Here is a 25,314-nt window from a genome sequence, read left to right on the forward strand (position 1 = left end):
ATTGTGCATACAGACCAATGTATGGTGTGGAAATCATATGACTGGCACAAAGTCTCCAGTTTCAAAGATGGAAACTGGTCAGGTGACCTGTGTAAGCAACAGCACATGCTCACTGGTTTGTGAGCCCCCCTCATGACAAAAGTTGAAAGTTGAATGGGTACCATTGTTGGTGCACACCATCTCAAATGAATTACAGATTAATTCACATGAGGAGTTTTATAAATTCAAACACTCATAATAATGACTGACCAAAATCAAACTTTTATTTAAAAGTTTTTATTTTCCTTCAGTGTTATCTTAACAAAGGTTGAATCCAGCATTTTTTTAAAAAAAGTTACATTTGCCTGTGGTTCCCCCTAGAATAAGGCATAGATAAGACTGGTGCTCAAACACCTTATTCAGTACCATTTCAAAAACCTGTCATCACCATCATCAAAAAGTCAGCCCGTGTATATAACAGGTTACAGAGTCTGAGGCAGCTATATTCTCCATGAGACACATTTCCAGTTAGTGCTTACACATATGCCTCTGACAGACCTCCCACAAGAGGATAGTATTTTGTTTTCTTACGTATTTTTGACATTCTGGATAATGTTCTGTGTGATAAGTTTCTTATGCATGAACTCTGGGAGGCAACTGATAGATTGCAAAAAGACAAAAAGAAAAAGTAAGAAAAGGAAATACAGATAATTGAACAAAATACCAAACTTTTAAATAAAAAGTTTATTTTTCTACAGTGTTTTTTTGAGAGAGGAAGAGAAATCTTCAACAAGCCTTTCCCCATCCTTATAGTTGAATTCCACTTTTAACTACATGAGAACTTTTTGTTTTTACCTTCAAATTAAAAATGTTGCTGGCTAACCCCCACAGGGACAGCCCTATTACTTCCTGACTTTTTGACCATTGTGTACAATTGACTGTTCGTTCTTTGCAGCATACCCATTAGTCATGCCAGCTTAACTTCCATATAACAGAAAGATGTACTTGGTACACCCTCCTATGACACCCATAGGATCGCATTTTTTCCCAGTAATGTAACAAAAATGCAAAACAAAACAAAATTCACTGGACTGACACTTTTAGAGGCTTTGCTACAAATATACAGTTCTTACATGGTTCTTCAGAGTTGGAGAAAGGCATGAAGAAAGAGAATGAGAGAAATGGAGAGGTCAACACACAAGGCATCATCTTCATGGCTATGATTTCCACCTGGAGAGCCGATACTGATAGGCCAAGACATGTGCTTGTGCCATTGGTGTCTGGGCGGGTGGAGGTGAGGTGAGAGGGATGGAGGGAGGCTGATGTTGGGGAAAAGAGACAGGGGTCTTAGTCCCTGGCTGATATTCCCTCCTGTACGACAGGTAAGTGGACCGAAGAGGCCTGACGCTAGCAGCAGCCTGACTTGCTCTCCGCAGGTACGGCCTCTTGGTCCAGCTTGATGCGGTCACCATTGCTCTCCTCATATGGAAGGCCTTTGTCATTGAGGAGGATGTTCTCCACGAGGAACCGGGCTGCCTCGTCAACGTTTATGTTCTCCTGTGTTAGGGCACAAATGGAAAGTGTTAAGTATCTTCAACTTGTATCATGTTACATGAAATATTGGTTAATAATAACTAAGATAGATTTCCGAGTTGCTAAGTGTGACTACATTAAAGCATTGTTTTTTTACTTTTGCGAAAGAGCTATGAAGCTAATCCAGCTAACAAATAATGGAAGCTTATACATCACCAACTGTGGTGCAAACTGCAAGCCTAAACTATCACACACTTGCCATGTCAAATTATTAGGTAAACTCCAGTAGATTTGCTTATGCAGGTTCTGATGCAGCATCACATACTTTCATTGCTAAAAGCTGACAAAAGTAGAGACAAATTCAGTTTTCAAGATGGCTGGTGCTCAGGGTTTAAATTAGGCCAGGGCACACCAAAGCAGAGCTCCAGCACTTTTGGTTTGTGTGGACAGCAAACAGCTGAGCTCAGGTACTGTAATCTGATTGAAATGTAAATCATTTCCAATGTTTGTGAAATCCATGTAAGCATTTAATGTCATAGACCATGCTGAGAGATAACCTCTAAGAGTCACATTTCTTGCACACCACTCCTTCCAATTGATTATTTTTTTTGCTGATGCATGTTTAAGTGGCACGTCCTACTTTTATCGTTTTGCTGATTTTCACAATCATGTAAATATGGTTTCCCTTCTGCTGCTTCATGATGTTTTATCTAGATTTTTTTATGCCTCAACCTTAAAGTAGCCTAGATTATTTACTGATGTTTATCCTGTTAAATCTGAAATAAATCTGGTGCTTTAGGTGTCTAACTAGTTTGCATAACATAACTGCCATGACTGAAGAAGTTAATTCAAGCATTCATACAGTAGGTCTTTTTTCAGCCTTAATGTTCAATCTACTGTTTTGCCAACTGGCTGTTGCTAAAATGTACTGAAAAGGCATACACTTGCACCTAGCTATCTATCTAATATTGTAGATTAATATCGGCAGCTCCACCAATTCGATAGAGTTAAATTGGTTTGTTATGTTAGGCACGAAGGCTGGCGCTTTCAGTAGTTTATGAAGCATGTTTCCAAATCTGATTTGATGGTTTTGAGCATCTGGCAGTGAATTGTTACACAGAGTTAAACTATTTGACAAGTTTTTCTGGCACTGTGTCTACCAGCAGTCTATTTAAAAAAGTAGATAACAGGAGGCAGCTGCTCCAGGCAAACAGTTGTTTGCCGCAGTTCCTTTGCTAGTTTAATGGTTTTACTGTGACTTTCGTTGTCAGAAAAGATTAAAAAAAATCATTCAAGTCATTCAGAGTGGTTTGATGTGAAATGGTCAGTTGTAGAGAAACTTTCCAAGTCATGAGTGTTCATGGAGGTGGTGAAAGGAAACAGACATTGAAGAGTTTAATCCCTCTAAAAGCACCCTCACAGAAATAGTTACAGACATGCTGAAGCCAGAGACATTGTTTTACGATAGTTTTGACCAAGTTTTGTCGTAAAATGTAGTTATCAAAACACATTTGTGGCGAGGTACATGCAAGTCGTTGGGAGGCAAATTTGGTACCCAAAGAAAACCTTTTTTTGTCCAGATTCAACCTTATTTTACCACTATGGACATTAAGTACAAATACTCAGAAGACGTGTAGGTTCATTGGACATTTTCAGCAGTAAATAAAACAGCTTGAGTTGTAGATATCTTGTCCCCCCGGATCCCATCACCACCACTGTGAAGAAATGTGTGCCTTTACGTTGCACTACAATTAACCATTTTCTGGAAATTCCCCTTTAATATAGTTTGGATGCTAAAACAGACAAACATGAAACACTAAAGAAATTTATTTAAGCTATTAGTGTTATCACATTTTCACGATATCAGTGCAGAGAACTCCTTATATACATCAGCTGAACATAACTGTTTCCACATTGTTGACATCCGTGGATAAATAGAGCTCTCCTGCGTCCAAAATCCCAATTTAACCTCTGCCACAGTACTACAGTTTTTAGCTACATTAGCCTTGTACCTCTTTTGCAAAACTAATGAATAAAACCCCTGTAAACATTGCTTGGCTGATTGACTACAGCTGAGGTAAGGGGAAAATTTGATTTTTTGCCAAACTACCACTTTACCAGCAATGTACTCTCCTAGTTTGGTAAATGGTTAATACTTCTTAAATGTAGCCTGAAATAAATTTGTAAAAAAACAAAAAAAAAACAAAAAAAGGTCACCAAAATGAAGAAGGAAAGTAAGGCAGGAAAGGATAGATAAAGGAAGGGGTTGCTCTGTACACCCACTGTGAATTCTCTGGTTGGTTCAACATTCTTCTTTCCAGATCATCACTCCTATTAAACACCAAGTCAGAAAATGGACAGATCCATCTCAATGGACTCAACAGACGTATAGTATGATAACAGTAAAGTATCATCATTAAAGCAGTTGGCTAAGCAACACACTCCCACACTAAAACTCCCTCTTCTCTCCTCTCCTCATTATTCTTTCATGATACTTCATCCCTTTCCTCTTACAGCCCCCCATCCCCCCATACTAGAAGAATGAGGATATGACTTAAGGGCATGCAGAAAGAAAAATCACAGGGTTAAAGTAAAGCCAAGCCTTGCTTTTGTCTTCAGCTCAGAGTACAGCAGCAGAAAGCTCTAAGCAGCCACCATGGCCTTGTCATAAGACAATGAATATTGATAAACCTTATGTCAGTGTGAAGTGCCACTTCAAGGGCTTGCCAAGATCAAGGAGATCATGAATGTAGATGCTAGAGTAGCTCTAGCATTGATAAAGTAAGCCGAAAGGGGACAGCTCCAAGGCAAGGCAGTTATTGAGCTGCATTGACGAACAAAGGTCAGAGGTTTTCAGCTCCAACCCTCAAGTAACCATCTATCTCTCCCTCCTGGACGAATGGAGTCTTTTTCAGAGTGCCCATCTGCGCTTGAATTGACCACCAGTGCGCCATGTGACCTCTGTTTCCTTGGAGCATTACCCAAGGCTGGATTAGTAAGTAGGTTACCATGGAGACAAGCCCACACTGTCACAATTACCGTGGGCCCCACAGAACATGACGTCCCAATCAGCGTGGGCACCGCAACTTACAACACCGCAGACAACATGGACATGAAGGAGCAAGTTGTTAAGATCAGTGTCTGCACAACTTTGGGGCGATCTAGTCTCAAACAGACACTAAATAAAACTCTAACGCAAGGTTTGAAGTGATTTATTGCTTTTCTAAAACAGTGGCACCATAAAATATGATAAAATGATTACATTTAAAAAAAAATAATAGAGCATTGCTTTTGTTGAGTAGAGAATGCTTATGTTGCCCAGCAACCATGGACCACTGAGAGAGGACAAGAACTGAAGAGGCCAGTCACCCATCATCGTATACTGCAGTAGTGCATATTCCTGAACTTTTTTTTTAAGTCACAAAGCCATGGAAATATCATGATATAGAAGTATAAGGCAGAAACATATGCAATATAAGTAGGTGCCCCTGGGCCATAAAGCTACAGTGCCCTATCCCCACAAACCCCACTTTTTAATAATAATTGATAATTAATCATTTTGCTGAAAAAGGTATCAGGATAGTTTTGCTGAAGTTCAGCTAGTTTTAATTAAGCTTAGGGCTTGTTAAGATTGGTTGGGTATGCCAATGAGAAGGCCTCAGCTTGCTTTCGAAGCTCATTAATGTCACAGTGCATGTCAAATAAGATGTCAAAATGAAACAAATCCCACATAGAGGTCACTGTCTACCAAATTTACATACTGCTTTTTGGATATTTAAGGCTGGATTATTAGACTGACTTTTGTGCTGTGTGAATAAATTACAGATTTAAAGTAAACTGATGTTCCAAAACTAAAAAATTTTAGATCATTACAATCATTTAAAACATGCATTCTGGAGCAAACATTTGGAGTCCCTGGGAATTGGGTGCCCCTGGTCAGTCACCCATGTCATCCATTTTGTAGATCTGGCCATGACAATATGCTAATTTCCACTGGCACCTATATGCTATTTCCTATGTAGTGTTAACATCAAGCTAACTGTACCATATGTTTGTTTAAGGGAGGACAGGTTTACCTTTAAACCTATTTAGCCTGCTATCATTCAGTCTAGTTGTTAAGAAAATAAAGTTAACCCTCAGTTTATTCAAAACCAGGTTCTTGTTTCATCTATCAATACACTCAGTAGTCCATGTGAGCTGTAAACCAGTCCATTCACAACACAATAGCTTTAGTGAGTTGGCACATTAATACAGAATTAAACTGTTTTTATGCAGTAGTAGGTGTGCATATATAAGAAATATCCATTTTCTAATATCACTGTCTCAGAGGGAATCCTCAGCTTGAGAAATCCCTCCTTTACAAGAGCAGATCACATATTCAGTTTTTGTTTGCAGTATGAGGATGAGGACTTTGGTCTCGGTGGCTTCTTTTACAAGAAAAGGCCAGACTCAACTCCTTTTAAAGTACTAAGAGAAAGACATACACAGTGGTCGAGCTGTAAAAAAAAAATCCAGGAGGATGGTGGGTTCAACCAACAGCTGACAACTTTAAAGACCTTTATATAACATGTTCTTCATAACAATCTTTCAGTTTTATAATCATTTATTCATTTCATTCCAAATGTCTTATGTATATTTGAAGATTAAACCTCAAACCACTTTTGTTAGCTCTGCTGTAGTCAGTCAGTTTCTGGGCCGGTTGCATCCCCTTTCAGACAACGAACCATTTTGTGGTTTCTGGCAAAATGCACAGCTCTCTAACGTAGCCATCATCAGCATCAAGAACTCCATAAGGCATGAACTACTCAGTACTGCTTACCAAAGTGCAGCAAAAACGTTTTAGGCATCTGAGAAAATTAGAATCGAAAAGCAAATTATTTGGGCACCAAGTAATATTTGTTCAGAAAAACACTACTTTCAAAATAAATACAAATACTATTAATACAATGAGTACTGATTTTATGTATGTTAATATGTTTGTTTAACTATTTCCTAAACTTTCCTCAAAGAGGCCTAGTATTGTCTGTAGATATTCAATTCCTGGACTGGCAGCTCCAGGGGTGCACAACTCCAGTCCTGGAGGGCAGGTGTCCAGCACAGTTCGGTGATTTACCTGCTCCAACACTCCTGATTACACTTATCTGTTAATTGCCAGGTTGAGTGGGTGTGTTTGAACAAGGAAACCTCCAAATTGTGCTGGACACCGGCCCTCCAGGACCGGAGTTGTGCACCCCTGGACGACTCCATGCTTCATCATGTTAAATTAAGTGCACTACCGATGGAATTTAACAAATCTATGCTATAGCTGGAGGTGTCCATTAGCCATCTGAAGGCAAACTTTGTTCTTCAAACTAACTCACAAGGTATCAAATGCTTTCTTCAAAATAAGAAATTCTTGCCTTTTACTGTATTCATGTTAATCTATTCTAATGATGTATGAAAGTTATTGCCAAGATAAATGGTGCTTAGGTGCCTAAGACTTCCACACAGTAATTTAAATGCAACGATAGATAATTTATTAATGCATCTCAGTATGTTGGTTGTTTGATTCTTTTTCAGCATTTTATTCCTCCTACCAAAACTCTCCACAGCATTTGCCAACAACATTTCGAATGGCAGGATGTTAATACACATCACCATAGCGTTTTCAACACTGCTGGCAGTAACTTAACAATTTCCATTCTGCTGTGCCTCTTATTTATTTATTTAATAAAATAAAGCTTGAAGATGTTAAACTCCAATATTCACTTCAAACATCTCTCAGTGGTTAACCTTTGTTTTTATATCTGCTTTTCCTTCACATGTGGATGGAATAGAAACACTAATAATAAACATCTTAGAAAACCCTGTCACAATTATTACTTAATCACCTAATCACAGTTATTTGGGATGATATTTAAACTATACTAATTATAATAACATAATAATTATTAATAATACAATAATATAATAATAATAATAATAATAATAATAATAATAATAATACTTATTTAAACGATAATCATTTTGTACAGTCACTGGATTTCACAGACAAATTTTGCTGCAAAATGTAAAATGTGAATTATTTGCACTTGGCTGAAACAATTAAATGTAAATAAAGGAAAGCAGTAAATTAATTTATTGGGGCTTGTGAAAACAGAAAAAAAGGCCTAACCTGGTTGGTCATTTTAGAAGGGGAATGAGCCATAGGCATAGACGTCATGGGTGGTAGAGAGGATACGAGGTGGCTGTGTGCATAAAGGTTTCATCACAGGAAACAAAAGGGTCAAAATGTAAATGTATAGGAAGCATGGGAGGTGGAGTTTCAGGCATAACTCATTTAGGCTGTTTTCACATCTAATTAGTTTACTGAAGTCTAAACCATTGTTTGGGTTGACATTATATCTTTTTCATTTGGTTCAGTCTGATTCACTGCAATGGCTAAAGTGCACCAAATGGCACATGTGAGGGCTTTTTTATTGGTCAGATATTTTGCAGGGATTCAAGTGCTCTGTTACTCTCACATTTGCCACCATTTGAGCCACTCCTACTCTGCATGAAAACAGAGACGCTTAATGTCTGTTTCACAGTCAAAGCAATTACAATAAATGCTGATTTCCTTTGTTTGGTGTAGACCATCGCAAAAATGCGTTCCCAACATCAGTGAACTGAAGCAGGGTTCACTTGGAAATGAACCAAACTGGTTCATCTGTTTGGTGTGCACCCAAGTATGGGTGGAGTGTTCACACCTGTCAAAACGAACCAAACTAACGAAAAGGTTCGACAGGCAGGTGTGAAAGAGCTTTTACTCTACATCTTCACTTAATATGTGTCCAAAAAACAGCCCATAATCACATACTGCCCATGAAGTAACCATGGAGACGCAAACAGTTTAATCACACCTTCCAATTTTCAAGCAAGACACTGTTCCTCTCTAATTTGTGCCTCTCTTTTCAAACTATTACTGAAAAAGATATATTGATCTGCAACACAGAAAATATGTCTCTTAGACACATGTTTTCAAATATTATGCTGCCTGTGTGCAATATAAGCAGAGTTTGGAAATGATGAGCCCTGAAGAACAAAAGCCTGGCTCATCCTTCACTATTTCAAAGCTGGCTCTTTTAACAAGCATGGTTCCAGAGAGCCAATACTGTATGTGCTTTGTTGTCCTTTTTATTCTGCCTCTTTAGCTCTCCGTTGTAATTCCTCTTCAGTAATCAAGAAAAACGAGGCTGAGAGTGTGAAACAAAACAAGCCAGCTGAGGCCTCCAGAAAGCAAGAGACAAATCGAGAGAAAGATATGGGGAGCTGCTGTCCATTTGGACACAGGAGGCTTCAGAGAACACAAGGAGGTCCTGATAAATGAGGAATGACACATCTGCATATACACTATACAGACAAAGGCACATGCACAAACACTCACATATATACACATACGACAGGTGCCAGAGCTCCCCGCCAGACATCTGTGTGGCTGAGTCCCTAATGGATAGATTTAGCCCACAAACATGTGCTTAGGCAGACTGGGTGATGAGACACCTTCTGTCAAACAGCTACAACCAGCCACAGACACAGACGCCTGCAAACACACACACACACACACACACACGTACACATACACATACACACGAGTGCATGCACAACAGTCACTCACATCGAAAGGCCACACCTTACATCTTTTTTGCTCTCATAAGACTGATTTCCATGTGTGACAAGCACTATTAAGATACAGCAGGGTCTAAAGCTCCGTGACCGCACTGAAAATCTGGAAACAATAAAAGGCTTAAGAATTCTGAAACACGTAAACAAAGAAAACTGAATGAATTCACCATGTTAAGGCCTTTGTACAACAAGATCAGAGTTTGTTGAGTCTTGTCCCTTCCAACGAAGCACATGTTCACAGAACGCTCAGGTGATTAAAGCTAAATCAGGCTTTTGCACAAACTTGCAGAGTTCATGCAAGAGCGATTAAAGCAAAAGAGGGGCATATCAAATACTACTCTGAAATCCCTGTAAATACTTAAAAGATTTTACTTTTCACTCATGTTTTTATGCTAATAGCATAATTCATGATATAAATTTCTGTATTACATAAAAAAAAAACAATGTAAAATAGAAACAGTGGACTCTGAAACAATCAAACAAAACCAGTCAAAAAAAAAAAATGTGTAAATAAAAAATGTGTTTTATTGCAGGGCCTAAAAAATGTGTTTTATCTGTTGCCTAACTATACACAAACACACACACATACATATACACACAGCTATGACCAGCTCTAAGTTTACTGACAAGCAGCACGGTACAGTCGTATGCAAAAGTTTCAACAGTTCCGGTTAAATTACATATGGTTTTCTGCTTTTTCATTTTCTGTTTGCTGATTTTTAACTTATTAGAACATGTAAACTGTGCCATAACCTCTACAGTTTAAATCTTATGTTTTATATTTTTCCCCAATACATCAAATACAGTGAATAAACAGTGCTTTTGCATTAAAATGTGCAGAAGTGTGTTCTCTGTATAGGATGCATACTTTTTACTTGGAAAACCATCACAACGTCATTTGACCAGGGGCTCCCAAACAGCTTTTAATGTGGAGAACTAGATGTTTCTTTTCCGTAAGCCATGTTCAGAATAATGCAACCTAAACAAAATAAATAATACAGGAATTGGCAGGCCAGGGGTCAGTAATGTGCCTGTGGAAGAAGCAGAGGATGCTCTGTGTCTCATACACACACACACACACACACACACACACACACACACACACACACACGTTTCTTTTTCTTTTTGCCCTTCTGTCAACCAGCCAGACACCCAAAAGCCTTAACACACACAGATACTTTCTTAAAGTGAGTGAGCTTTTGTGTGTGTGTGTTTGTGTGTGTGTGTGTGTGTATGTGTGTGTTTGTGTGTGTGTGTGTGTGTGTAGAGAGAGAGAGAGAGAGGGGATTACACTAAGAGAATTTGTCAGAAAGACTCTTGAAGTGGAACCACAAAGTGCTCTGAGACTTGCCTATGTGACTTGCAGTTAATGGCATCAGTGACACTGTGTCTCAGAACTAGTCACTGTGAGACCACCTCACAGGTATTAAACAAACACAGACTGAAAGAACCTGGCATTATTTGTACGTGGCCTACGCACAAAATATTACAAATTACAAGCATAAGGTAGCAGATTACTTCACTTATTTTGAAAAACTACAATGATTATTTATATACTTGTACACTATTTAAAAAAGAAAAAAAAACAACTTGATAGTACAGTTTGGAAAGGTCGGAAGGACTGTAATCAATGAAGTGTGTAATAATAACAACAGTGGACTTGAACACTTATTTTTTTAAAAGGGCTGCATAGCACATAGTGTAATATATAATTAGGAACAGCTGAACAATGGTCTCCATTATCTTGAACGCTTAAAAGGTGTTCAACAGGAATACAACAAATTTACACTTAAGAAAATTAGCTTTTCCAAACTGTGATTGCAACTTTAAATGTCTATTTATTTATTTTTGTACAATGGTCCAGCTATTTTTGGGCACCTTGTCTCTCTTGTTAGAAGAATATTTGCCACACGTGACGGGTTTACTGGCCCATACCGGACCCGTGACCCAAGCATGAAGGGTGGGATAAATGGTCTTATTTAGAATTACCACAAAAATGCCGTTTTAGCCCTAATTCCAAGAAATATGTCAGAGATTTTAAACATGTAGCTTAGAGTAGCTGATTTTAGAACAGCTTTGATATTAGTGTGGGCAACTGTAGTAGTAGTAGATGAAGGGACTCTATGCAACTGTATGCACTGTGTTTAGTGTTTCCTTCAGCATTTCTAACTCTGTAACTCTGTATGTAAATGGCAGTGTGTGTATCTCAGGTCCAGATTGTATGCATATGTGAATTGCGTGTGTGTGCACACTCACTGAGCACTTTATTAGGTACAATTATCTTGTATATATACTGACTGTCCATTTTATCAGCTCCATTCACCATATAGGTGCACTTTGTTGTTCTGCAATTACAAACTGTAGTCCTTCTGTTTCTCTGCATACTTTGTTATCCCACCTTTACCCCATTCCTTAATGATCAAAACCCCCACAGGACCACCACAGAGCAGGTATTATTTGGGTGGTGAATCATTCTCAGCACTGCAGTAACAGTGGCGTGGTGGTGGTGTGTTAGTGTGTGTTGTGCTGGTATGAGTGAATCAGACACAGCAGTGCTGCTGGAGCTTTTAACAACCTCAGTGTCACTGCTGGACTGAGAATAGTCCACCAACCAAAAATATCCAGCCAACAGTGTCCTGTGAGTAGCGTCCTGTGACCACTGGATGAAGGACTAGAGACAACACAAACTGTGAAGTGACAGATGAGCTACTGTCTCTGGCTTTACATCTACGAGGTGAAGCAAAAAGCTAGGAGTGTCTAATAGAGTGGACGGTGAGTAGTTTGAAACTACAAAGTGCACCTATATGGTACAACCCCAAATGTAAATAAAAACAGAATGCAATGATTTGCAAATCTCATAGACCCATATATTATTCACAATAGAACATAGAACACATATATAGATGTTGAAAGTGAGACATTTTACCATTTCATGAAAAACATTAACTCATTTAGAACTTGATGGCAGCAACGCATCTCAAAAAAGTTGGGACAGGGCCTTGCCTACATTGTGTAGCATCCCCTCTTCTTTTAACAACAGTCTGTAAGCGTCTGGGAAGTGAGGAGACCAATTGCTGGAGTTTTGGGAGAAGAATGCTGTCCTATTCTTGTCTGATGTAGAACTCTAGCTGCTAAACAGTCCTGGGTCTTCTTTGCTGGATTTTTCATTTCATGATGCCCCAACTGTTCTCTATTGGTGAAAGTTCTGTACTGCAGGAAGGACAGTTCAGCACCTGGACTCTTCTTCTGCAAAGCCATGCTGTTGTGATGGATGCACTATGTGGTTTAGCATTGTCTTGCTGACATATGTAAGGCCTTCCGTGAAAAAGATGTTGTCTGGATGGCAGCATATGTTGCCAAAACCTGTATATTTCGTTCAGCATTAATGGTGACTTCACAGATGTCACAAAGACACCCATGCCATGTACACTAATGCTCCCCCATACCATAATGGATGCTGGCTTTTGAACTGTGTGCTAATAACAAGCTGGAAGGACTTTAGTCTGGAGGATGTAGTACCCATTAGTTCCAAAAAGAATGTCAAATTTTGATTCATTGGGCCACAGGACACTTTGCTGCTTCACCTCAGAGCACCTTAAATGAGCTCAGGCCCAGAGAAGATGGTGGTGTTTTTAGATCCTGTTTATATATTGTTTCTTCTTTCCACAATATAGCTTTAACTTGCATTTGTGTATTACACGGCAAACTGTGTTCACAGACAATGATTTCTCAAAGTGTTTGTGAGCCCATGCAGTGATTTTCAGTACAGAATCCTGCCTGTTTTCAATGCAGTGCCGTTTGAGGGCCCGAAGATCACGAGCATCCAATATTGACTGTCGGCCTTGTCCCTTGCATACTATACAGGGATTTCTCCAGATTCTCTGAATCTTTTGATGATATTATGTACTGTAGATGGTGGGATATGCCAAGTCTTCGTAATTTTATGTTGAAAATTTTCTGAAATTGCTCCACAATTTTTAGACGCAGTTTTTCGTCAATTGGTGAACGTCTGCACGTCTTTGCTCCTGAGAGACTCTCTAAAATGCTCTTTTTATACCCAGTCATGTGAGTTAGTTGGCAAATTGCTCCTCTGGCTGTTTTTTATTAGTACCACTTACTTTTCCAGCCTTTTGTTGCCCCTGTCCCAACTTTTTTGAGATGCGTTGCTGCCATCAAATTCTAAATGAGTTAATTTTTTTCATGAAATGGTAAAATGTCTCACTTTTAACATCTGATATGTGTTCTATGTTCTATTGTGAATAAAATATGGGTCTATGAGATTTGCAAAACACTGCATTCTGTTTACATTTTTATATTTACATTTATTTACATTTTGAACAGCGTCACAACTTTTTTGGAATTGGGGTTGTAAGTGGAGCTGATAAAATGGACAAATGAGTGTAGATACAAGGATACAAGGTAGGAGTATCTACACAGATACATATAGAGACATACATACATTCATACACAAACATATATATACATAAACGTTACCTTAGCTGACGTCTCAAACCAGCCCAGAAAGCCAGTTTCCTTGCAGAAGTTGTCCATGAGGGAGGCATTGTTGGACCCGTCTTTCTTCTGGTCACATTTATTGGCCAGCAGTACAGAGGGGATGGGGTTGCCGTTGGCAAGTTTCACCTTGCTGTCCAAATCATGCTTCCACTTTGACACAGCCTCAAATGTAGAGCTTCTGGTCACATCAAAGACGACAAACGCTCCCACTGCCTCCTTATAGTATACTCTGGTCATGTTCCCAAACCGCTCCTGACCTAACAACAACAAAGACACACACAGAATATCACATCTATCAAACAATGTTTACACTTTCAAGGACATTATCTCACAGAAATTGGCCCATATGGATGATTTGGAGTTGATCATTTGGACTATATGGAGTTTAACAAAACAATCTATAAATTGAGATAAAATAGATAAATTAATAAATAAAGTTTGTTTATTATTTTTTTTTATTTTGCAGTTACACATTCAGTACATCCAAGATAGTTTCCATTTGTGGCAGAGAGCGTGACAAAGTGTAACAGCTTTTTCACACCAAAAAAAAATGTGACTTTTTAAAAACATACACATCAACATTAATGCCATTTACCAGATTAGAGCTCATGGTTGCTCTAATCATTTGTTCACTCATATTAATGCTTGGAGCTTCAAGCTGTAGCAGAGCTTTAAGCTCTACCACACACACACACACACACACACACACACACACACACACACACACACACACACATGCATGCTGCTGCGGAGTTGGTGGAACTCCTTGGGCTGTTGTAACTTTTTTTTTAGCAGAATAGGCTGCTAACCAGTGTCTGCATCTTTGTGTCCACTGAATGAAAGAAACATTACCATTACTACTCAATGAATCCACTTCTTCCGTGGTGTCTTACTACATCCTTGTTTTTAAAAGGCTCATATCATCATAAATCAAAGTTTTCTTGTTTGATGAAGTATGTAAACATTGCTAAATTTTCACTGTTCACTGTTTCACTGTTTCAGCCTACGTTAGTTAAGCCCCACCCATTCACATTGAAGTGAATGTGAAAGCACAGTAACAAAAACAGCCTATTTAATTGTATGGGATAAAGAGAGGTCAGAAAATGGGGATAAAATAAAACACATACAAAAAATATGGAATATGGGCCCTAAAATGAGATTTTCAGATTTCAATGCATTAAATCTGTAAAAATCAATTAGGGGTCCTCACAACAACTAAACATTAAACTATACTTCACCATTAAAAAAACTGATTCTTGTGTCATGTGCCCTAGCACACACGACACTCACTCACGCCAGGTAAAAGAAAGAATACCAAAAGAAACAATCATTTCTACTAATCAATTTCATAGCTGTTATCAATAATTATCAATAAATCAAGAAAGTAGTCTCAGCCATAGATTTCAACCCCACAGATGTTCTAATTCCACCTAGAACCATTCAATGCTGACAAGCTTGTTTGTAGCCACGTTCAAAAAATGTCCTTACCCTCTAAAACAAGCGATGCTTTAGAACAACAGAGAGAGGAAACCTATTACATTGGAAATAGCCTCTGGAAATGAGGGAGAAACAAAAATCCCTACAGAAAAAAAAAACAAAACAAAACAAAAAGGACATGAACTAGTAGCTGTAATAAAAAAGGTCCTCTGTTTAAACGTTTTCAGTGAAGCTTGACTGTGTTTAACTGTGTAGTACTGATGAGTGCTCTAGCCCTAAGCAAGGAGAGGAAGGAGCAAGGAGATAGTGGATACGAGACAGATTCACACTGAGAGCTCTTTCTTTCTCTCTCCATCTCTCTCAAGGTTCATCGTGCCTGGGGAGAGATCAAGTGGAGCATGGTGCAAAGTCTTCGAAAGCTGGATGGACAGAAAAAAAAAGAACAGGGAGATGTGAAGAGTGAGGGGTTCCTTAGCAGTGGCTGCTAATACCACATCAAAGCACCGTCTCAACATACACACACACACACACACACACACACACACACACACACACACACAATTACCAGCTTGGGGTGGAATCCTATAACATAATCACCAACCTGTGCTTGACCAAATGCTTAAACCATAAGCAAAGAGGAGAATATCAATGAGAAAATCATCTACAGAGTGAAAAGATGAAATAAGTGAGGTCAGAAAAACACGAGCTGTTAGGCTTTAAGAGAAAATGGCTGTCTTTTGACTCACCAATAAAAAAAAGAAAAAGGAAAAGATTAAACTGAGCTTGACCTCCTTTCTCATCTAACACACTGCAGCATTAATGCAAAAAGATAGAGAGGGGGAGGAAAATGAGGGAGGAAAGAAGAAAGAAAGAACCGCACGCGTGAGAGAGAAAGAGACAAGCTGCAGAATAGCAGGGAATGAAAGGATGGATGAAACAGAGTGTAAGTGAGAAAGAGAGAAACAGACAGCGAGGCTGCATTGCCGCAAGTTCAGCGCGCCTGCAATGACGTCCACAGGGAGCTTTAAAAAGCTTAACATGCACAATACATTATTCTACGGTGTATTCATCCAAGTATCAGTATGTTAAACAGAGTCTAATTGCCGTTTTCATTACAGACCTGTTAGGGAATGAAAAGAGCCTGTCGCCATTAATGGCCTGGGTGTAATTTGTCAACGGCAGACTTCTTAAACCTTCTTATCAATCCCTTCATGGAGATGAGTCAGGGGACTAAGAGCAAGGAAAATACACAAATGTGCAGAGCAGCACCCAGCAGTGGGCCTTGTAATCACTCTCCTTCACTAAACCTTTTCATTTGTACTGTCATACAGGATAAGCTATACGTTTAGTTGCTGCCGAAGTGGAATTCTGATTTTCATAGATTTCTGCACAGATAAATTATTAAGATGTAAACATGGATTGGTGCCTTCTAGAGAAACTTGTTGAGTCAGAAGTGTTTACTGTGGTGGTGATAAGAAACTGACATCTGAAGCTTTTAATGCCCTAAAAGATTCTTTAGTTACTACGAATGTGTTGCTTGATGACTAAATTACTGTTATATGACTGTTTTAGAGATAAACCTTGACCTAAAACATATGTTTAAACCAAACATGCAGAGTGTACAAAGAATTTATCACTATTTTACCATCAACATTATGTACACTCTTAAAAAGATGGTTCTTCAAGGTTTTTTTTAAGGGAATGGTTCTATTAATGCTGAAATGGTTTTCTACATCTTCAGATGGATGGACAATGGGTTGTATATGGTTCTATACAAAGTCTTTTAAAAGTGGTTCTATATAGCACCAAAAAGGGTTCTTCTATCGTTACAATGACAAGCTTCTAACAATAGAAGAACCCTTTTTGGTGCTATAACCATTTTCAAAACGAACCATATACACAACATATACAACAAGATACAAATAGTTTAGCTCCTATCATTTATGTTGAAGAGGATTTCAGCTCAGACTGCTTTTTGAAGTAGGCACAATACAAGGCGGCCTATCAGAACAGATGTCATTTACATATAACAGTCTTAAAGGCAGAATAACGAAAACAGTCAGTTTAATTAGGGATAAACAGAGGTTGGAAAATGACCATGTAAAAATGTATTGCAACTGCTTTTGGTGAATAAACCTACATTAGCATGGAGCTACATTAGCTTCATATCTCCAGTGCAAAACAAAAGGAGCAAACTTCTCACAACAAACAGGTCTGGGCTGATCAACTACATTTGGGGTAAGCAAGGTAACCATTCCTCTCAAGTAAGAAGGAAAATGGAGTCATCTAAGCAAGGACGCCATATCTGTTCCTCTAGGTGATGAAGGTAAACATTAGAAAGCTCCGGTGCAGCGGTACCTTTAAACATCCGATTCTTGCCTGACGGCAGAAGTCGTTTGAGTGATGAGAAGAAGACTTTGCCAGACACGCTCGGAACAGTAAGATGACTCTAGAAGATTCCAGTGTGTAAGCAGTGTTAAGCCAGAGCTCAGATCAGAGTTCACACACCGGAGGACTCTGATCACACTCCTGTCTCCATCGCCTGACACCACTTTGTTCTTTTCACTCTCTTGTTCTCCTGGCAAGAGAGACAGCAAGAGTGCCGCAAGGCAGAGGGTGTGTGTGTGTGTGTGGTAGCAGGCATTTATGTGAGAAGGCCCGTAATAGGCCTGTAACACTTTTCAGTAATAGGGAAAACTCCTGCATATCTCACACATCAGTTAAATATTAAAACTGTGCAGATCATACCAGCTTTATTGTGGGGCTTTGACTTCTGCTTTAGATCCTCCTATCCCTCTCACATCAGCAGCACACCCAGATCAGAGTTATCACAGCATCTGAAATCAAAGCTGGCAGTTTTTGAACAAGCTTGCATTTAAGAAATGTTTTTGGAGAAAAAGATCGAACAGCATCACTTGACATCACTTTTTATGTGATGGCTCCAAGATGTGGCTGCAAGATCAGTGAGATCTCCGGACCAGATATGAAATGGCCCCATAATCATTTCCATTATGCACAGACTATGCCACCACAGGATAGAACCCTTGTTACTCTAAAGCACGTGTGAAGCTCCAGTCCTTGTGGGCCAAAACATTACAAACTTCAGCATACTGCCTCATTAAACACACCTGATTCAACTCATCAGCTAATTAGCAAGGCCTTCATGAACAGAATTCAGAGCGTTAGATGAGGGTAACCACTTATCTCCACAGCACTTTGGCCCGGAAGGTTCCCAGTTTGACATGCCTGCTCTGAAGAGTCGAGTTCTCGTGTTCGTTCAAGAAGAATCAGGTTCCATTTTGCAAGTTTGGATCACAGATTCCTATTTTCCCCTCTTTAGCAGTGTTGGGAATAAGAATCATGTTACTTCTCATTCCTTTTAGATTTGTTTTCTGTATAAAGCCAAATAATTAAATGAAGAGAAAAATTACCAAGACAACTTTAAAGAGTCCACAATCTACATTTTTATTGTGCTTTATTTTCCCGTAAGTATATAATACTCACAATATTTGTGTCTGTTTGTGTACCAGACACAGTTGTAATTAATCTTTACATGACCATTTTCCCCTCTCTTTATCCCTTTGAATTAAACAGGCTGTTTTTGTTACTGCAGCTTTAAGACCGATCTTGAGCTCTTTTCTGACTGGCTGCCCTGCATTGTGTTTCATTCAAAAAGGAATCTGAACTGAAACACTCCTTATAACTTCAGTGTAAGTATGTAGAGCTGTAGTGTGAAAGTGGGTAAACTGTTGTAGTCTTTGTAGATGTGTACATGAAAATTTATTGGTTTTTGTGCCTTCACAAAAACAATAAATTCGAAATGGGTTGTTTTAACAGCTTAGTTTCCATAAATGGACTGCATGGCCACGGTGCATTTTTTAACTTTATTAATGTTTACGAACTACATCAAACACTTATTTAAAAAGTACACAAAGCACAGTGCACTGAAACAAAATCATAAGGGTGACAACTGTCTGCGCTTCATGTGCGCTATGAGTACGTCCATTCAAAAATGTCATTAAATATTTTAGTGGCGTTACTCGTCTACTTCAAAAAGGCACGTCTAGTTTGGAATTTAAAAATGGTTATTGAGGTCACCTTTAGTTTAAATGGCCAAACATAAGAGGAGCAATACATGGAAATAAAAACAAAGATGAAAAAAAAATAAAATAAAATAAAAAAAATGTGTACAGTGTAAGTGTAGGTTATCATTCTGTAGGCCAGTTGGTTGTGTGTTAAATCACAGGTGTCTAAAACACTGTCCACAAGCGGAAGCTATCAGTGCTCAATTAGGCTTTGTGTATTTCACTGAAAGAGAGGAAACATCCTCCTTTCAGTAAAAAAGTAAACTTCGAATTAAGAAAGCATTCACTGCAAAGCTGCAACATATAAAGTGCTTACTTCTTTTAAGCTACAAACGTATGTATATAAGTCCTAGCTGCTATATATGGTAGTAAACCCAGTGAAATGAGTGTTTACCACTGTTAGCTTGGTGCTAATATATCTAGCACATCCTGTAACGAGCGCTAGCAGGAAGTATTATCATAACAATGATATAACATTGATATCAAACAAAGGCTATTTACAAAGTTAGTCATTTAGAAAAGAAAATCACTAGGATGCTATATGAGATTGGTTTTATTTTATTGGTTGTCATCCTGTTAGTAGTCATTTTATTTTTAAAATGTCTCTTTAATCTGATTGCTATCTTTTTCTGTGTAACAGAATACAGTTACTTTTATTTTGTATCCTCGTTATGTAATGCTGTTACATGTACTCCATTACTACTTAAGTCTGCACTCCAGCATTAAACCAGAGACATATTAGATGAATACATTTATTTAAACAAGTACAGTTTCCGTCCATAACAAATAAAACAATGCAACAATATGATTGATGCAGAAATATGTATTAATGGTCGAGAGCGGTTATATACAGCATTTTAAAACAAGACATTTCTTCATCTAAATTACTTTCAGCCATTTAGTGTGTATGGCTAATGCAACAGCCCTAAAGCATGTGTTTCACCCCCCAATGGTCTCCATTTCATTATCTCCACTCTCTCAGCTGTGCACTTTACATGCCAAAAGCTCCTCTGGTCTCTCGACAGCTAATTGCACTTGATTGCCCGGCTAAATTTAGTCCTTTTAACCTCAGGTGAATGCCCAGGGGGGCTGACACACAAGAGGAGAACTCCTCATTCTTCTGCAGTTTGGTCGTGGGCCCTGAAAAAGCTCCACAGCATTACGCTTGAGACTGGAGCCACAGTAACACAGCTTCTCCTTCCTCCTTGCCTTTTAATTGACAGCCTCTCTCGGAGCTCAAGGCTGGTGTTCTGTGTGTGGTGCCGCAGCTCCTCGGCGAGACAGAGAAAACTGCTAAACGATGGAGAAGTCAGCTCCGTTTAATATTGGCCAAGCAATCTTAATAATGGCACTTGAGAGAATGGCAGCTATTTGTCATTGTGAGGAGAGAAAGGGGAACACTGAGAAGGAAATGGTTTGAAAGGGAACGGATGACAGCATGAAGGTGCAACTGACACATTAATGTTTGAATAGAAAGAGAAAGACACACAGCTACTGTAGACACTCATGATGTAAGAGTTTAGCAATATATCTGCATAGCATGCTCTCCTTTGGCTTGGGTGAATGTTAAAACGAAGCAGCAATAAACACGACACCAGCGCTTGTAATACAGTCCACTTTTGATTCACACCAAGCTCCAAGCTTGCTAAAATAACCGTCTAACTTCACAATCCCTCCACTATCCTTTCCACCCACCTTGCCGTCTGAACAGCTCAATCTTATGATAAAATACCTTCCAGAGGAACCAAGCAAAAGCATTTGTAAAAGATCAACTCCTGCTCATACTCAGTGGGCAGTTGAGTTCAATGCTGCTAAAAACAACTGACCTTAACAAAAAGCACACTCTCCAAGTTGTAACTGCTCCACTGTCCTTTAATTCAGTAAGCAGCATGTAAGTCCTTTGACAGAGGGCTCTTTATTGAGCTCTGTTTGCAAAGCGCCACAGTCAGGGGTGTGCATTGGGCACCTTTCTTCGGGTTCATTTCAATAACGCTGCCTGTCAATAGTGCTCTCAGAGACACTCCAAGGGTGAACAGGGGTCTTTTGTGTCTCCCTTGGGCTCCTAATGTCAAGGATCAATCTCCATTCATCTCTGATCGATACTTTTCTCGATAATGCAATGCCTGAGACACTGGTGGCTGCTAGTGTGAGAGGTGTAAAATCATCATCAGAACAGCAAAAGAAGTTAAATATTTGCCAAAAGTGCATTTATTCCAATATTAAATGTTGCAAGTTCTAGCAGTAGGCTAATTCCATTAGTCTCCATCTTCAGTTCAGGGAAACGCAAAGCCAAAACTCAACCATCCCACGCTACAATATAACAATGGGACGCCTCAGATCATGCCAGTGTGGATTTGTGCAGGAAGAGGTGACAGTAAAGGAGAACAGAGAAAGAGAAAGCAAAGAGAAATAAGCGGAGAGCGAGAGCCAGAGAAAAAGGGAAACTCTTCGTCCATAGCCATGGCAACCAGAAGTTTTCCTTGCGTGGTCCTAATCGCAGTTACTATCTCGTGGGTGTGTTGCCATGGAAACAGTCCAAACCAGACGAGCCAGCTGCAAGTTGTCCCTCTCAACCCACCCCCAACCCCCCTTTCCAGCCGCAACGTGACAAGCGACGCGCTTCAGACACTGACCGGCCCAATGTCCCTCACCTCAACAGCGACACGAGTATGATGGCAGAGCGGACGCAAGAAGGCAGCGCCCAGACAGGGACAGAGGTGATCTGTCTACACAGTTAACATCCTCCAGAGGAGCCTGTTATTTAACCCAACAGAAACTGACACTAAAAACAGTGGAAACGACACAAGGAAAGGATCACCTCGCCAAGCAGGGCGGAGACAGGTTTCAGAGGAACTTTCCTTATCTCACACAAGAAGACAAGCCATTTCCTCTGATTAACTAAACACAAAAATAGTTCGTTTAGAAGCATAGGCTCTTCTCATGCCTAGTTTACCTGTGTTTCATAAGTTAATTATTAGACATGAACAAATAATCCACAAATTAAAATGATAATTCTGTGAAAAAATATTATACCATTTTTCCCCCCTTTCTCCAAACGTAGTTGATCATTCAAGACATTTGGTATCCAAAGCTTGCATCTTTAGATTTGCATTGGAACTGCAAGGCTAATCTAGCTGATGTCTGGCAGTCTATCCATGAAGTATCCTACATATAGTTGCACAAAAAAAGCAGCTTGGAAAAATGCAGGGAAAGAAATGTATGGTAGGTCTGTCCAAAGGAATTGCACATTCAGCAGAGAATCAACAGTAGAGCCACATTTACAGTAAATCACATCAAATGTTGACACATCTAGAAAATGTGTGTGTTTATTTATCTTCACAAAAAATACAGCACATTTATAAAATGCAGTGAATATGTAGCCAGTATGGTTTCACTTTGACAGCTTTTTGTCGCTTGCCACTATAGAAGAATGTACAAAATAGTGGGTTTATTGGGGCATGATGATCAGTTGGTGGGGCATTGCCCCACTTAACGATCCCTTAACACTAGTAATAGAAATTTGTTAGCATCCATCCAAACTGCAAGCCTAAATTATACAGAATTGTCACAAACTACAGAGGATTATTAAGTAAGTACAGACAATTCAGGCTTCAAGTTGGCTGCTAATGCTGGTTTTATCTAGGCAGTATGTATTTGTCCATTGTTAGTGATCTCTCACACAATGTTAGAAGCCACATAAGTGTGTCTATTTGAGATTAATCGACAACGCAACATATTACGCAGTTCTGCAAGATGCTGAATGGTGAGGTAAAAGCTTGTACATTAGTCTTGTGGCTCCAGTGCAAACGTGGAACATGAAACATCTTGTGATAGAGTGCGAACATCTGGGGTAAGAGGACAAAAGGACATTTTCAGACAATCATTTATTTAGTTGTGCACACTTATTTAATTTCACTTATTTACTACCTGCTTCACAAATAAAGATCCAATAATTCACTATTTAAATAACCAAGCACTAACGCTACTAGTCATCACACACCACAAAAAATTATCAATAGGGAAATGGATTTTCCTAGTAAGTTTTGGCAAAAAACACTTAAGACATCAGTATTTTTACCTAAGAGGTGTCAAAATGTAGTCATTTAATATTCAACAAAGGAGAGATCATGAAAAAAAAATCCAAAAAACATATAATTCTTTCAGGCTTCATAGGAGATGTAAAAGACAAAAACGTCTTCACATCAGCACCCTGAAACAGTCTTTTCATTCTCAAATTAAAACCCTGACTTTTGTTTGACCCGTTGAAACTATCTTTCAACTGCTCAACTGCTTTCCTTCTCTCAGAAAGAGAAACATTACTGTCTTCTATGAATTGTCCAAATCTCTGGCACTGCAGTCTCGTTTTCTCTGGAGCTCCAGGGCTGTAATCTGCTCGTCTCTCTCAGGCAGCCCGAGAGCTGTACAGCTATTCTGGGCTGTAGTGGGAGGACGAGCCCCTGGCTTCACTCAGGCTCCAACTCACACATCTTCACTGAAGGCCTCGATTACAGTCATCCCGTTCAGGATCATTATCATAATCATTAGGTCGAGAGGGAGTTAAAAAAAAAAAAGTCACATTCAAGTCCTTCTACCAAACTGCCAATTACGTGCTTGATTAACAGGGTTAATGGAGGGCATGGAGCCAGAGGACTGAATGAAGAAAAGTGATCTGATCTGTTTAGGTTAATAGTGGCCTGGACTGGGAGCGAGGAACTGGTACTCCACAAAACCTAAAATGGCATCTCAATAAATAAACAGAATTTGGGTCAATGTTGTCCTGAGAAGCATTTTCTCCTATACATAGATCGTTTAGGCCAGAGGTTCTCAATCTTGAGCCTGGATTACCACTGCAATGCATATTTAAGAGCATACATGTCAGGATCCAGTCCTCGAAGGCTGAAACACTGTAGACTTCAGCACACTGCCTCATTATACACACCTGATTCAGCTTATCAGCTAATTAGCACAGCCTTCATGAAATAAATTCAGAGCGTTAGATGAGGGTAAATGCTCTGAATATCTCCACAGCACTTTGGCCTGTAAGGTCCCCAGTTTGACATGCCTGTTTTAGAGTTTCTCCTGCTCCCAACACACCTGATGCAACCACTGAACAAGAATCATTTTTATTCTTCAGTGGTATTCCAGGGCCACAATTGAGAACCACTAGTTCAGGCCTTGGATTCCATTTAGTTTGAGGTCCAATACACTGAAAAATAAATTACAAGAGTTAGTAACTCAACTGCAAATGTTAATGCTATCTCAGTGATACTAAATATTTGTGACTTGACGATGATTAACCAACATCAGATTGTAGAACCTACAGTTGATCAGGACTATGTGGGCATTTCAGGCCACGCAGTGATTGGCAGTGGTGTACCTATGGCAACATAAAAAAAAACATGGCAGGGTTTTTTTTATTTATTAAGCTTTTGTTTAGTAGCAGACATCAGACTTTGAATTTGTGTAAGATAACAGATTACACCATTAGAACACATACAGCAGTGTTTCCCAACCCTTGTCCTGGAAGTCCAGTGCCCTTTGTATTTTATAGCTTTCCCTGCTCTAATCCATCCATAGCTCAGTATAGCGTTGGTAATGAGCTAATTAGTTGAATCTGGTGTGTAGGGAGCAGGGGAAAGGTAGCTCTGAGGCTGAGGCAAAAAAAAAAAAGTGCCAGTGTTCTAACAATTTAATCTACCTATCGAGTGGTCCTATTAAGCATGAGCATATCATTAGTACAGAGTAGTAACTCAGTGTTTTAAATGTTTTATTGTGTTTTTAATGTTAATTCAGTACAGACTCAGCTTAATATTACTACCTACCCCCCAATAAGCTAATTCAGGCCATCAGAATATCCTCATTATTCTTTTAATGCTGATAACATTTCTGATAAGAACATTTGGACTATCACACTATCCTACCTGCAGTTTTTACACGAGGCTGAAGTCGGTTTCGTAAGCTTAGTCAGCTTCTTGTTCGAATTTTTCTGTTCCTTTAATGGTGCAGCAGTTACATTCTACCTTAAAACTGGCGAAAAACAAAGCCAACTACAGCCTCGTCGATTCAATGCTGGTAGTGTTTTCTGATGGGAAGAATTAAGCCATCAAAACATAAACTTTTA

At 39.1% G+C, this 25,314-nt stretch overlaps 1 protein-coding gene across 1 annotated transcript in view; it reads right to left on the reverse strand.

Moving 5' to 3' along the window:
• Positions 1–241: 241 nt before the first annotated feature.
• The window catches only part of rab32a (RAB32a, member RAS oncogene family), a 33,302-nt gene continuing 8,229 nt past the window's right edge, over positions 242–25,314 (reverse strand). Inside the window, exons 2-3 of the mRNA XM_036582307.1 lie at positions 13,651–13,928; positions 242–1,536 (exon numbers count right to left, since the gene is read on the reverse strand). Of these exons, the coding sequence (XP_036438200.1) occupies positions 1,387–1,536; positions 13,651–13,928 (428 nt within the window). The 3' untranslated portion in view covers positions 242–1,386. The remainder of the gene's footprint in view (positions 1,537–13,650; positions 13,929–25,314) is intronic.

This window comes from Colossoma macropomum, unplaced genomic scaffold (genome assembly GCF_904425465.1).
Source record: "Colossoma macropomum unplaced genomic scaffold, Colossoma_macropomum, whole genome shotgun sequence".
NCBI classification, from domain to species: Eukaryota; Metazoa; Chordata; class Actinopteri; order Characiformes; family Serrasalmidae; genus Colossoma; species Colossoma macropomum.